Below are 13,474 nucleotides of genomic sequence, written 5' to 3'. Positions count from 1 at the left end.
TATATATTATCAGAAATGGCGAGTGAGAAACAACAGCAGAACTTTAGACCGTGCATTCCTCCCTGCCCTTGTTTTATCACGGAGGGAGATGCACACGAGTTCTGTGTTTGTTGTTTGGGAGCGGAGCATGCACGGTCAGCCCTTTAGAGGGCTGTCTGCCCCATGTGTGAAGCATTTCCCATCAAAACGCTCCGCTCCCGGCTGGCCCTTTTTTCTGAAAGCGGCCAGTTTGGTGTTCCCCGCGGCTGCTGAGGCAGCTCGCCGTCTGCAGTCGTGGGGTTCGCAGATGGACCTGGCAGCGGGGGTTGAGACGGCTACGGCCCCTTCTCAGCCCTCAACCGCTGGGCCCAGTGCTCAACATCGGGATCCGGAAGCCCGCTCTGCGGCTACTTCCGCCCGGTGCGAGCCATTGATGCTGAGTCCGTCTGGTTCTGAGGAACTGGATGTTCTCAGCATCGACTGTGAGATGAGTGATTTGGGTGACTTGCCAGCCCAATCACCACAGGAGCTTGTGTAGGTTGTTTCTCGTGCCGTGGCGAAATTAAATATCGATTGGCCGGCCGAGAGACAGGAGGAGCGCAGTAAAAGCAAGCTAGATGAGCGCTTCCTCCAGTCAGCACAGCAACCTCACTGAGGTGTCGAGATCCTGGAATAAGCCATATTCTTCCAGGCTTTCGAGCCCCACCGTTCATCATTATTCTTCTCTGGTGGGGCTCAAATAGAACGGTTATGGGACGATAACCAGGGTTGAAGAGACCCTGGCTGCGTATTTGTCACCTGACGCTGCGTCTTCCCTTAAAGCCCCGACACTGCCCACCAAACCATGCCGTACTACATCGTACTACCAGTGCCTGTTTACACACTATGGCCATTTTACAAGCATATCAGGTCGAACTTCTGAGGGACTTGGATGAGGCTGAAGAGGTGCAGTCCTACGATATTAAAGAGTTTCGTCGGGCCACTGATCTATCTCTCTGTGCCACAAAGCAGACGGCTCGTGCCATCGGCCGCTCCATGGCAGCTTCAGTGGCAACGGAGAGGCAGCTCTGGCAGAACCTCTCGGGCATTAAGGAGAGGGATAGAACTTTCCTCCTTGATGCCCCGCTGTCGTCCTCTGGTCTCTTCGGCGACGCCATTTCTACGGTCGTCGAGAGATTTCAGGAGTCGAAAAAACAGGCAGCAGCATTTCAGAGATTCATCCCCCTGAAATCCAAGTCCCAGGGGTCTGCAGCCAAGGAGCAGCCCCACCCGTATACGCCTAGCTCCTCATACCGGCAGGCACAGAAAGAGAGTGTTGCCTCTTGAGCGCCCCCTGCAAAACCTAAGGCGCAGAAGCAATACTCTTAACCAAAGCCCCAAAGGGAGAAGGCAGATCTGAGGAACGTCATTCTCTCCAGACGGGCTTCGGTAAAGAGGTCCTGACGATCATGTCAGGCTTCTGAGGGCGCCCTCTCCTGGGCAGGAGGTCATTACAGCTGTTCCTCTGTGGAGCCCTCAGGAAATCGATTTGTTAACCCCGCCGCCCTCGGCGCTTCGGGACACAACGGTTTCCAACAAACCCAAACCTCATTGTTCACACACTCTTGTGACTTTGGGGGGTTCGCTCTCAGTAGAGAGGCCTGTAGAATAATTAAATCGGTTGTACCCTGCCGCAGATGCGCTTCAGGGCACCAAACCTGCTCCATTGAATGTGTCCGGGGCTGGCCCCGAGAGGCTGGTACCCTTAGTGAATTTTTCAGCATGAGAAAATCTAGCCAATGTGTCAAGTTGGGTCACACGCACTATTTGCAAGGGCTACAGACTTCAGTTTGGGTCTTGCCCACCAAGGTTCAACAGAATTTTGAACACGGTGGTGGGCCCCGAGCAGGCACAAGTTATGGAGGAGGAAATTCAGTCTCTACTGGCGAAGGGGGCCATAGATATCGTTCCCCCCCCAGAGAGAAACACTGGGTTCTACAGCCGGTATTTTATAGTTCCGAAGAAGGATGGAGGGTTGCGTCCCATTATAGATCTTCGTCAGCTCAACCGCTCAAGATTCTGACGTTGCTTCTCATTGTGAGTCAAATCAAGTCCGAGGACTGGTTTGTCACGATAGACTTAACTCCCTCGGGTCGGCGGTCACGCCGGCGATACCACCTCGGTTTTTTTCTTATCAGTGTGAAAGAGACTCAAAATACTCCGTCAATGTTGCACATATAATTAAGAGTTATACACCATTAAAATTTGTGGAATATCTTCTTTTATTTGTGTACACTCAGAATAAAAACAAAATGATGTGCTTTTTGCAAAATAAAGAAAACTAACATGATGCGTGATCTCTCGTCTCCCTCTGAACGAAGTTTAATCTGATAGTTCTCAGAAAATGAACTGTAACTTAGTGAATACTAATGACACAAAAATGAGACTTATGTCTAAAAAAATGTTGAAATGTCAGGATTTAAATCGTATAAGTCAAATCGAAAACAAATATTCTGTGTTTATGTAATCTGTATGAAAAGAGACACATGTCAGACGCCCGTGATTCAGCTCATTATCCGCTAATGCGGCCACACCCACTGAGCGAGCGCTATTCAGACGCAAATTCTGAGGCAATACATGTATATATCATCTCAATCGTGCATTTATTGTCTTGAAAAGTGTTTATCTGGATGTTAAAGCCATGGTTAGCGATCTCTGGAGGACATGCCGTTAGTTCCTGAATGTCCTGTTCTTCTTTAGAGTAATTTGTGGACTAAAGGTGCACAGAGCGCCCTCCGGCTGCAGGTATGAATTGAAAACACAGTATCCAGCGCTCACAGTGATGACAATAAATATTGAATAAATATTACTGCTCTGTATATAAAATTGACATAAACATATGAGAATCCATCAATATTTCTCCAAATGTGCATGCTTTTAAGCTAAAAGACTATATGAAATGCCATAGAGGTAACATGAATGTTCAGACGCTTTGCATCACAGAAATACATTGTATTTTAAAGTATATAATAGAATACCATTATTTTAAATTGTAATAATATTTCACAGTATTGCTGTTTTTTCTGTATGTTTGATATACACCATGATGAGCTTGAGACATGATCACAGAGGGTTTTTTCACAGCCTACCTGACTGAAAGGCCTCATTAATATGCAGCTCATTAGAGGTTCTTTATGCAATTCTTTTGTCTTCTCAGGTGTAAATCACCCATTATTCATGATGATTCACGCCTCCACGCATACTGTGTTTCTTGACAAAAAGTGTCTTACAAAAACTAAATCAATATATTGTTATAAATGAACGAGTATGCAGGATAATTTTTACATCATTTTGAAGCAAAAACTCTAGTCTACAACCTCCAATACCCAGAAGTCTTGTGAACACAGATTTAATATATATTTTTTGGCTTTATTTCAGTGACTTAAGTTTTTTGTTTTTTCAATAACCACGCATAAACATTATTCCTTCAAAAACACAAACGTGTACATACATGTTCCTCACATATTATGGTAGCCTAGTTTGTGCTGAATACAGTGTAATGACACTTCTTCCATTAATATGTTTATGAACAACTGAAAAAAGTACAAATGTCAGGGCATGTCAAAACTTCTCCAGGGCCCCGAAAATCCTCAGACCCCAGAGGGTTAAAGGACGCATATTTACATATATCCATCCTTCCGGAACACAGGAAGTTCCTGAGGTTCGCTTTGAGGGGGCGTAGCGTACCAATATCGGATCCTTCCATTTGGCCTAGCGCTCCTTCCTCACACATTCACGAAGTGCATGGATGCAGCTCTAGCACCTCTCAGACTTCAGGGAATTCTGGTGCTCAGAGACTGTTAGGGCTCATGGCAGCAGCATCCAACGTGATACCTTTTGGCCTTCTGTACATGAGACCTTTACAGCGGTGGCTCAGGACCAGAGGGTTTTCCCTGAGGGGCAACCCATTTCGTACGATCAAGGTAACGTGCAGATGCCTTCGTTCTCTGGTCATATGGGAGAAACACTGGTTCCTGTCTCAGGGCCCTGTGTTGGGGGCGTCCTGTCATTGCAAAATAGTTTTGACAGACACATCCAACACTGGGTGGGGGGCGGTCATGGAAGGCCGCTCTACTCAAGGTCTGTGGAGCGAAAAGCATCTTTCTTGGCACATAAATTGCCAAGAGATGTTAGCGGTTTGGCTAGCCTTAAGGCATTTTCTCCCAGACCTCAGAGGCAACCATGTCCTAGTTCGGACAGACAATACGTCAGCGGTTGCCTATATAAATCACCAGGGAGGTCTGAGGTTGCGCCCCTTATGCAAGCTGGCGCATCAGATCCTCCTTTGGTCTCAGGGAAAATTGCTCTCTCTGAGAGCAACGTATATCCCTGGGCATCTGAATGTGGGAGCAGGCGTCCTGTCGAGGCAGGAGCTGAGGCCCGGGGAATGGAGACTGCACCCCGAGATGGTGCAGCTCATTTGGAGGAAGTTCGGACAGGCGCAGGTGGATCTCTTTGCGAGCCAAGAGAACTTGCACTGTCCTCTGTGGTTCTCCCTTGCTCATCCAGCTCCTCTGGGGCTGGACGCTATGGTACAACCGTGGCCGAGGCTGCGGCTGTACGCATTTCCCCCGATCGCTCTGCTCCCGGGAGTTCTAGAGAGAGTTCAGCAGGACGGGGTCAGGCTGCTGCTAGTAGCCCCGTGCTGGCCGGCCCGAGTGTGGTTCTCGGACATAATAGCTCTCCTCGACGGTCTCCCGTGGGAGATTCCTGTCAGGAGAGATCTCCTGACTCAGGAGATGTGGAAACTCTGAGTCTGGCCCATGAGGGGGACCAGCTCCTAAATGCGGGTCTCTCTGCTGAGGTGGTAGAGACCATACTCAACTCTAGAGCTACCTCCACGAGGAAATTATATACTCTCAAGTGGAGAGTGTTTTCAGCGTGGTGTAGGAGGCGTCAACTCGACCCAGTTAACTGCCCAGTGGCTTCAGTGCTGGAGTAGGGAGACACCATCTAGTAACTCGTTTCCTCTGTGGAGCTTTGAGGATGAGGCCTACGGCTCAGGTCAGGATTCCTTCCTGGGACCTGACAGTTGTTTTAGAAGGGTTATCCTTGGCACCCTTCGAGCCCTTAGACGCAGCTTCTGAAAAGTTTGTCACACTTAAGATGACATTTTTGTTGGCTATTACGTCCCTTAAGAGAGTGGGGGACTTACAAGCTCTCTCTGTTGCTCCATCCTGTTTGGAGTTGGCCCCGGCGTTAAAGCCTTGCACCCGAGACTGGGTTATATACCCAAGTATATACCCAAAGTACCCACTAATGTGGCTAGATCCACAGTCCTCCAGGCCTTCCATCTTCCTTTCACGTCCGCTGAACGCGAGAAGCTACAGTCGCTCTGTCCGGTCAGAGTCCTCCAGGTCTATGTCAGAAAGACCTCTCAATGGAGAAAATCAGATCAACTGCTAGTATGCTTCGGGCCCCTTAAGAAGGGCTGCCTGGCTACTAAACCTACCATTAGCAGGTGGATTGTAGAGGCCATATCTATGGCATATGAGGTGCGTGGTTTGCCTTCACCTCTGCCTCTTAGGGCCCATTCCACACGGAGTATGGCATCATCTTTTGCATTATGGTCGGGGGCCTCCCTCTAAGATATTTGTGATGCTGCGGGTTGGCCTTCCCCACACACTTTCATAAGGTTCTATAGTTTGGACCTGCCGGCCACGCCGGGTTCTCAGGTGCTTATGTCCTAGGTTGTGCCATTTCTGCTTCACATCAGGACAGGCATTCTGTCAATATGGCGACGCGGGTATTCGTTCCCCAAAGCGTTGCCATGGCGACGCAGCGCAAGTTCCCTCGAAAGGGAACGTCTCAGGTTACTCATGTAACCATGGTTCCCTGAGAGGTGAACGAGACGCTGCGTCCCCTTGCTATACTTCCTGCATGCCTGGCAGCCTCTTGCTTCAGATCAGTAGCTGAAACAGCTGTGTTTGCCGGCTCCTTTATAGCTTCCGTGTTCCGCCGGCATACGTCATGGGATGACGTTGCACCAATCACGATTGGACTAGTTGTACACGTCTTCAGGAGCGCTTACGCTGAAGAGATTCCCCAAAGCATTGCCATGGCGACGCAGCGTCTCGTTCTCCTCTCAGGGAACCATGGTTACATGACAACTGGGACCCAGGGTGTCGAAATGCTATTGGGTAAATTGGCAGTGGGCAGGATCACAGTTCAAAACAAAAACAGACATTCCGACACGGAATGCACAATTCAAAGTAAAATAATTGGCTGCAGAATTGTTTTTAAAAAAGATACAAGTATGTGAATGTAGCATGTTTCCTAAATATAAATTCCTAAAAATATTTTATTATTTTTATGGTTTAGTACAGTCAAAAAATTACACAGCACCTTTAAGTGTGAACTGAATGGACACTTAATTGCATGTTAATTGCTGTTAAAATGAAAACTTATTATAGATTAGATTTATATTAAATCCAGTTAGTTGGAGTGCTTTAGAGTGCTTTTTGATTAAGTACATCTTTATATGTAATATCATAATTATTTATATTGTTTAAAATAATCTTTTAATTTGACATTTATTACAAAGTGCACTTTTTAAAAGTGTAGGCCTACTTCAGCTAAATATAGGCATCAAGAGTGAACTCTCTTGTACTTCAGTGGCCTATTATTTAATTAATATTATATTATCTGCAAATACTTTTAAGATTTAAAATACACTACAAGTGCTCAGTCAATACAATTAAGCGCACACATGGGATTTCATGTCATTTTTGCTGTTTTTGCTTCCTGACTACAAAGTATTTCTGAGTCACTGTATGTGGCATGTTATTGTTGCCTGTTTGAAAAGATCATTTTTATGACATCCCACAGTCAGAGGAAATATATAAGGAGATTATAGGAATGCCTCCTATATTAGCGGTAATGCAACTACGATTTAATTATTTATTCTCTCTGTCTTTTTTTGTTTGAAAAAAAAAAAAAAAAACTTAATGGGTAGGCCTACTTGGTAAAAAAGTCTTTGAGATTTTTCGGAAGTTCCTCTATTGATACACTTTGCACTTTGCCATTGTTGTCCGGTCCATAGTAGCCCCTCTCTATGAACTGATTTTGCTTTAGACAGCAGGTAGCTCTCCAGTAATATTTTTTACACAGTGATTACTATTCAGTTTGGGGGCTTTTGTTTCAGAAACTACACCAGTCACCATGTAAGCTATGTCATCACAGGATTTCAGGTCTTCAATCTTTATCCTGTTGGTCAGTGTGGAGGTGCCCAGCATTGAGAGATGATTGCTGGTGTGGATCACAGGATAGAGGCGACCTCTGTCATAGGCAAACTCATGCCTCCCTCCAGCAGGACTAAGGCATTCTTATTTAGGGGATCAGGGACCCTGACCATTTTTTTCCTGGTGTATTTCAGAGCCCGTAGAAAGGTCTGTTTTGTGTCCTAAGTTATTGGAGCTGTGACCTTTATTGTCTGCCGCCTATAAACTGTTAGTTTCTTAAGGACTTTTCCACAGATAAGCATAAAAACTTTCTGTAAATTTTAGATTTTTAAAAATGATCTTTAAAATAGAATAGGGGACAATCATCCTTTTTAAATGTATTTATATTTTTGATTAGCTTTTTTCATGTTAGAGCTTGCAATGTACCAGATTAAAGATGGATACATGAATAATAATAAGTCAAATTATAAATTATACACAGAGGTGATTCAAAAAATATGAGCACAATTACCTAAAATAAAATAAATGAAAACAAACACATTATGTGTGACCGTATTTTTAAGATTGGCGGATTTAGCAAGTCATTTCCCTGTATTCAGACAAGGCTTAAACATAGTCCCAGGCCCTGTTTACACCTGGTATTAAGATGTGTTTTGGTCGACTGAATCACAGGAACATGAGGCAGACACATTCCCATTTACACCTGGTATTTTAATCCTTCTCTTTTAACCACTTCTGTCCTGATTTATTCGAGGGCAGGGTCTATGGGCAGGTAAATGTATGGGTTTTTTCAAATCTTTCGATCTAATGAACAAAACAAGCTCACTCAATTTACATATAAATGCCCCAGAGACGACAGACAAACATACGGAGAGCATTCGCTTTCGTTTCTGCTCTGATAGCTGCAAGGGGCGGGAGCAGCAGCTCATTTGCATTTAAAGGGACACACAAAAACGGCGTGTTTTTGCTCACAGCCAAATAGAGGCAAATTTGACAAGCTATAATAAATGTTCTGTGGGGTATTTTAAGAGGAAACATTCACACACACATTCTGGGGACACCAGAAACATATATATCATCTTGTGAAAAAGGGCATAATAGGTCCCCTTTAATCTGAGCCCTGTCTGTGAAACTAGGCCATAATGTCTTAATTTTAGGTGAAAATAAAAATGGCATGGTATAATTCTGTAAAGAACATTGAGTCAGTAAGTAATAATGTAATTTTAATATCTTCAATTCTTAGAATTTCACAATTGTACATATATATATATATATATATATATTTTTTTTTTTTTCCTGACCATTTTATTTGTTAAAATGAATAAATAGGTCTGCAGAGTCTCAATGTTCGCTGCACAATACAGGGTCCTTCATTTTGTTGACTACGAAACAAAGTTACATTTGATGGATAATTTGACTAAGCACACAGAAATCAATATCAATGCATACATCTTAAATGAAGGTAATTACTTTATATATACGCACTGTATGTTTGAACAGGATTTGGGAACATGTTTCGATATAAATAATTATCATTATGTCATGTGTGTTTGCTTTAGGTAAATTAAAACAAACAGCAACTTATACTGATGTTCATCATGTGAGGTGAATGTGTCCTGGTGAAGGATGTGGCATCATATTGTGGGGATATATACGTATACATGAACAAATATATGTATACAATATGCAGTATGTACATATGCATACACAACTTACACAGGAGATTTTAATAGGTCTATGGTAAATGAATACATAAAAGTACAGATTTCATTTATGGTTTTATGTGTGTGTGTGTTAAATATGTTTAACATACATGTGTTTCTTTCATATGTAGATATCAAAGGAAAACATACATTGAATGAGCCTGGGAAATGTTTCTGTTTAATTCTACAGTATATTGTAATTCTATCAATGTGCATAAAAAATATGTGTAAATGTGCAGGAAGAACATACGTTGGGTAATAAACCCAAACATATATATATATATATATATATATATATTTGCCCAATATTTTGCCCAATTAATTATTTAGTCATTTAAATTATTTTAATTATTATAGATTTTAACATGCATGCTAATTTTACATATGAAAATATATAAGATTAACAAAGTTTATAAAGTACAATAATATGTACTGTATAGGCTTGGAAACAATATATATACATTTTAAAATGTTATGTTCTTAATGTGTTAGATTCAGTTGTATATATTGGAACTTAGCAGTTAAATAATGCAGTGTTTCTGTATTTGCTTTCTGTTGTGAGAAACTGATGATTCCACTCTACAAATGAAGTGAAACTGCACATGCAATCTTGAGTAAATACACACACACACACACACGCACAAAGATTCTTAATCAATGACAATTTCTTTCTTTATCTTCTCATTGCATTTACATTGGACAAAAACAAGGGAAACATTTTTTTTTCCCCCTTTAATTTTATTTGCGGCATTCCAGATGATGGAAGGTTAAGACTTCTCTTAAAAGTCAATAAAAAAAAGAGATCAAAATAATTACAAGGCTTTTCCACTGTTTAACAAACACCTGCTTCTTTAGCACACATGCATTCTTATTAGATGTTACATGGGGAGTAAAACAGATGCAGTGATCCTTGAATATGATGTTTATTTTTCTGAAGAATGATTATATTGGTGCAGAGTAGTTCAACGACAAGACAAGACAAAATGTTTCTCAAGTCCTCCAGACCGCATGACAGAACAGCTCAGTTTGCAATGGTTGAATATTTGGAGACTGATGAGTTCTTAATGTCACAAACACACACGTATGACAGCGAAGTGATGCCTGAGATGAAGGTAAGAATTTATTCATCCTCATCATCATTGTCGTCATCATCCTCATCATCGTCATCGTCATCCTCTTCCTCATCTTCACCATCATCGTCATCCTCATCCTCATCGTCATCGTCATAGTCATTTTCATCATTAGGGTTGATTTTGCCAGTCATCACATCTTCGATCCAGGTGTCAAGCTCGTCAGCGGTGGGCATGTCCTCATCATCATCCATCTCCATCCACACACTATCAGCCTGAGAATCAGACAGACAAGATGAATCCGAGTTACTGAGAAAGAGACAGACAAGCACAATTAATAATTATAATAGAATAATCACAAATTTCGAAAATCTCCATCCAGCAGAAATTAAGTTGCGTTTACAAAATACCTTACTGATACTATCAGAGAAACTTAATGTAATGTTCTTTAAAATGAGCTTGATGCTCTTATATCAGACCTACTTGATCCAGATGGCTCTTTCCAACCTCTCTACTAATAATAATCACTTGTATGGAAACATCCTGACTCTTAATAATAAAGATTCTTCATTGGTATCAATGGTTCCCTGGAAAAAAGGTTCCTTAGATTATTACAATTTTATTCACACTAAGAAAACAAAAAAATTCTTTTAAAAATTGTTCATCAAAAATGGTTCTGCTATGACACTGTTGCGAAGACCCCCTTTTAGAACCTTTAATTCCAAAGCCGTATAATCTAAATTGCACTTGCATGATCACTGGCATTAGAGACATGAAAGAAAATTATGTTCTCACATCCTCAACGTCCACCACACCAATCTGAGGGGAGGAGAGGTCAATGCCAAAGGTCTTCTCCCAGTATGGCACCATCTGCAGGGATAGAGAGAGGTCAAAGGTCAAACCTGGTACAGAACAGTACTGGTACAGTAGTTCACTGTGAAATGTCGTGTTTGTAAATGAGCGATCACTCTTGCTAAACTTCAAAAACTATTTAAAATTTTACTGCAGGGTTAAATAAAAAAGGTTTCTTTTCCATTAGGGGGATGGATATTTTTTTTTCCAGAAATTACGCTGTTCCATAAATAGTCCATAAAGATAAATAGGCTACATCTGTTCTGACTGTCATATCTTTTTGGAAAAAAATAAAATAAATAAAAAAAATAATAAATTCCTTGGAGGTTTTTTTAAGAGGATGTGTGCTACATACTCATTAAACTTATTCAGTGGTCAGATTTCTCCTGTAGAGGGCAGCAGAGTCAAACAGAGATTGAGAAAGTGTTGAAGCACCTGCTCTCAATGTCAGTAGTAAGAGTTCATTACATTAGCATGATTTTATAACAGCTGAGCATATAATGTGTTGTATATGTGATATAATGTATTGTGTATGTCATTAAACTGATTTTAGGAATTATGAAAGTATGTATCTTCTATATCAACAATAGCACCAACGAAATATGTAAAATGACATCAACAATATAGCTTTGTTCATATCCTATATAAAAAAAAAACACCAACAACAACAACAACAACAACAAAACAATGGCATTTTATCCAGGGTATTTTGTAAAAAGTACATAATTCAAAAAGTTATCAAAGTTAAGTTTAATGTTTCTGGATTCAGTATTATTGTAGTTTTTCATACCAGTGGAAAGTCGTCAGGATCAATCCAGATGATGCTTAAATCTGGGTTCTCTGTGTTTTCTTGAGCCACTTCCTTCAGGATCTCCAGGAACTCATAACCGTCTTGGAAAAGTCAACATTCAATCATTTGGTGTCAGTATATGAAATCCTTCAAAGACTCTCAAAAATAGTGGCTTATTGTACTGTGGCTTATTGTACTAGTGTTTACCAGGGTCAGACTCCTCAGCAAAAGCAACAATGTGCTGTCCATTAATATCATCTTCCTAAGGCCAATAGAAGACAGTAACTGTCATGATAATGATCAGGAGTTACAGAAATGAAATGATATACGATATCAACATTTTGCAATTATTGGATGACACCGTAATGACTCTCTACTACTGTTTTCTGTTTTTCTCATTAAAAACCATTATAAAAACATAAATACACAAACCAGAAACATTTAAATGTAATTTAGAATAAATATGTGAAAATAATTGTTTTAAACTGGGGTGCATTTTGAGAGACACAAAAAAGATGAAAAAAAAAAGAAGAAAGTATTTTAGGACTCTCAAAGTTAACATGTACACTTAAGATATTAATTAAAAATGTTTAATTTAAAATAAGTCCATTTCACATTCATCAAATTAAAAATATTATAATGTAACAATATTATTAAATTAATAATACAGTTGAGCTCAAAAGTTTACATACCCCTTGTAAAAATGTTAATCATTATAACAAAATAAGAAGGATCATGAAAATCGCATGCTATTTTTTATTTAGTACTCTCCTGAATAAACTATTTCACATAATAACAGATGTTTACATAAAATTCCACAAGACCAAAAAAAAAAAAAAAAACATTTATAAAAATGACCCCGTTCAAAAGTTTACATACCCTCGATTCTTAATACTGTTTGCAGCTTTTTTAATAGTGTGAAAAGGTGAATCTTAAAATCATACAGTCACTGCTGAAAAGGGTTCAAATATGCAAAAGATGCAGGAAAATCAAAGAATTTGCAAGACATGGAGGATTTTTCTGAAGAACAGAGCTCAGTTTAACTGCTCAGGACAAACAAGGGACTCATGAACAACCATCACAAAACAGTCGTGGATCATCCAGGTAACGACACACAGTATTAAGAATCAAGGGTATGTAAACATTTGAACGGGTTGATTTTTATAAATTCAGCTATTTTTTGTCTTGTGGACTTTACGTAAACATCTGTGCAATAGTTTAATCAGGACAGTACTAAATAAAAAATAACATGCAATTTTCATGATCCTCCTTATTTTGTTAAAATGATTAACATTTTTGCATATTCTGCAAGGGGTATGTAAACTTTTGAGCTCAACTGTATTACTGTTTCAGTCTGCTTCCTAAAGACTGATCAGAAATCATTAATTTCTGATTAAGAGTTTAACTGAGATTATTTACTTCTATTGACAGCACTATTTTATAATGGTGAGAAAAATGCATATAGTTTTGTAAACACAAATAAAATAAAAAAAAATAAAAAAAATAAAAGATATTAATTTAATGTAGAAAACTTAATCATTTTAATATGGTCTACATAGTATCAAACTTTTTTTTCTCTCTCTCACAGTAAATGGGTTTTTTACTGTACATAAAACTGTTGTTAGGACCATGTGGTCAAAAACTTTTATAATGTAATGTAAATATAATGTAATTATAATTTTATAATTATATAATTTATAGTTTAATTATATAATTTAACACTCTCCAAAATATGATGTCAGTAAGATCAAAACATAATTTATGAAGTGAGGGATGATGTCACAGCAATAGGACTGAACAGAAAGATGAAATTTCCTGAGAAAGACTTTGATATTGCACATAAACGGCAAATAAGATAAA

General features: G+C 39.9%; 1 protein-coding gene across 2 annotated transcripts in view; it reads right to left on the bottom strand.

Moving 5' to 3' along the window:
• Window positions 1–8,481: 8,481 nt before the first annotated feature.
• The window catches only part of casq1b (calsequestrin 1b), a 48,989-nt gene continuing 43,996 nt past the window's right edge, over window positions 8,482–13,474 (bottom strand). For both annotated transcript variants that reach the window (XM_051901461.1, XM_051901462.1), the window contains 4 exons: window positions 11,822–11,876; window positions 11,615–11,715; window positions 10,768–10,842; window positions 8,482–10,247 (listed from right to left, as the gene is read on the bottom strand). In XM_051901461.1, the coding sequence (XP_051757421.1) occupies window positions 10,023–10,247; window positions 10,768–10,842; window positions 11,615–11,715; window positions 11,822–11,876 (456 nt within the window). In that variant the 3' untranslated portion in view covers window positions 8,482–10,022. The remainder of the gene's footprint in view (window positions 10,248–10,767; window positions 10,843–11,614; window positions 11,716–11,821; window positions 11,877–13,474) is intronic.

The sequence above is a fragment of the Ctenopharyngodon idella genome, chromosome 7 (genome assembly GCF_019924925.1).
Source record: "Ctenopharyngodon idella isolate HZGC_01 chromosome 7, HZGC01, whole genome shotgun sequence".
In the NCBI taxonomy this organism is placed as follows: domain Eukaryota; kingdom Metazoa; phylum Chordata; class Actinopteri; order Cypriniformes; family Xenocyprididae; genus Ctenopharyngodon; species Ctenopharyngodon idella.
Note: the sequence above shows the minus strand (reverse complement) of the source record. Positions and strands in the feature narration are given on the sequence as shown.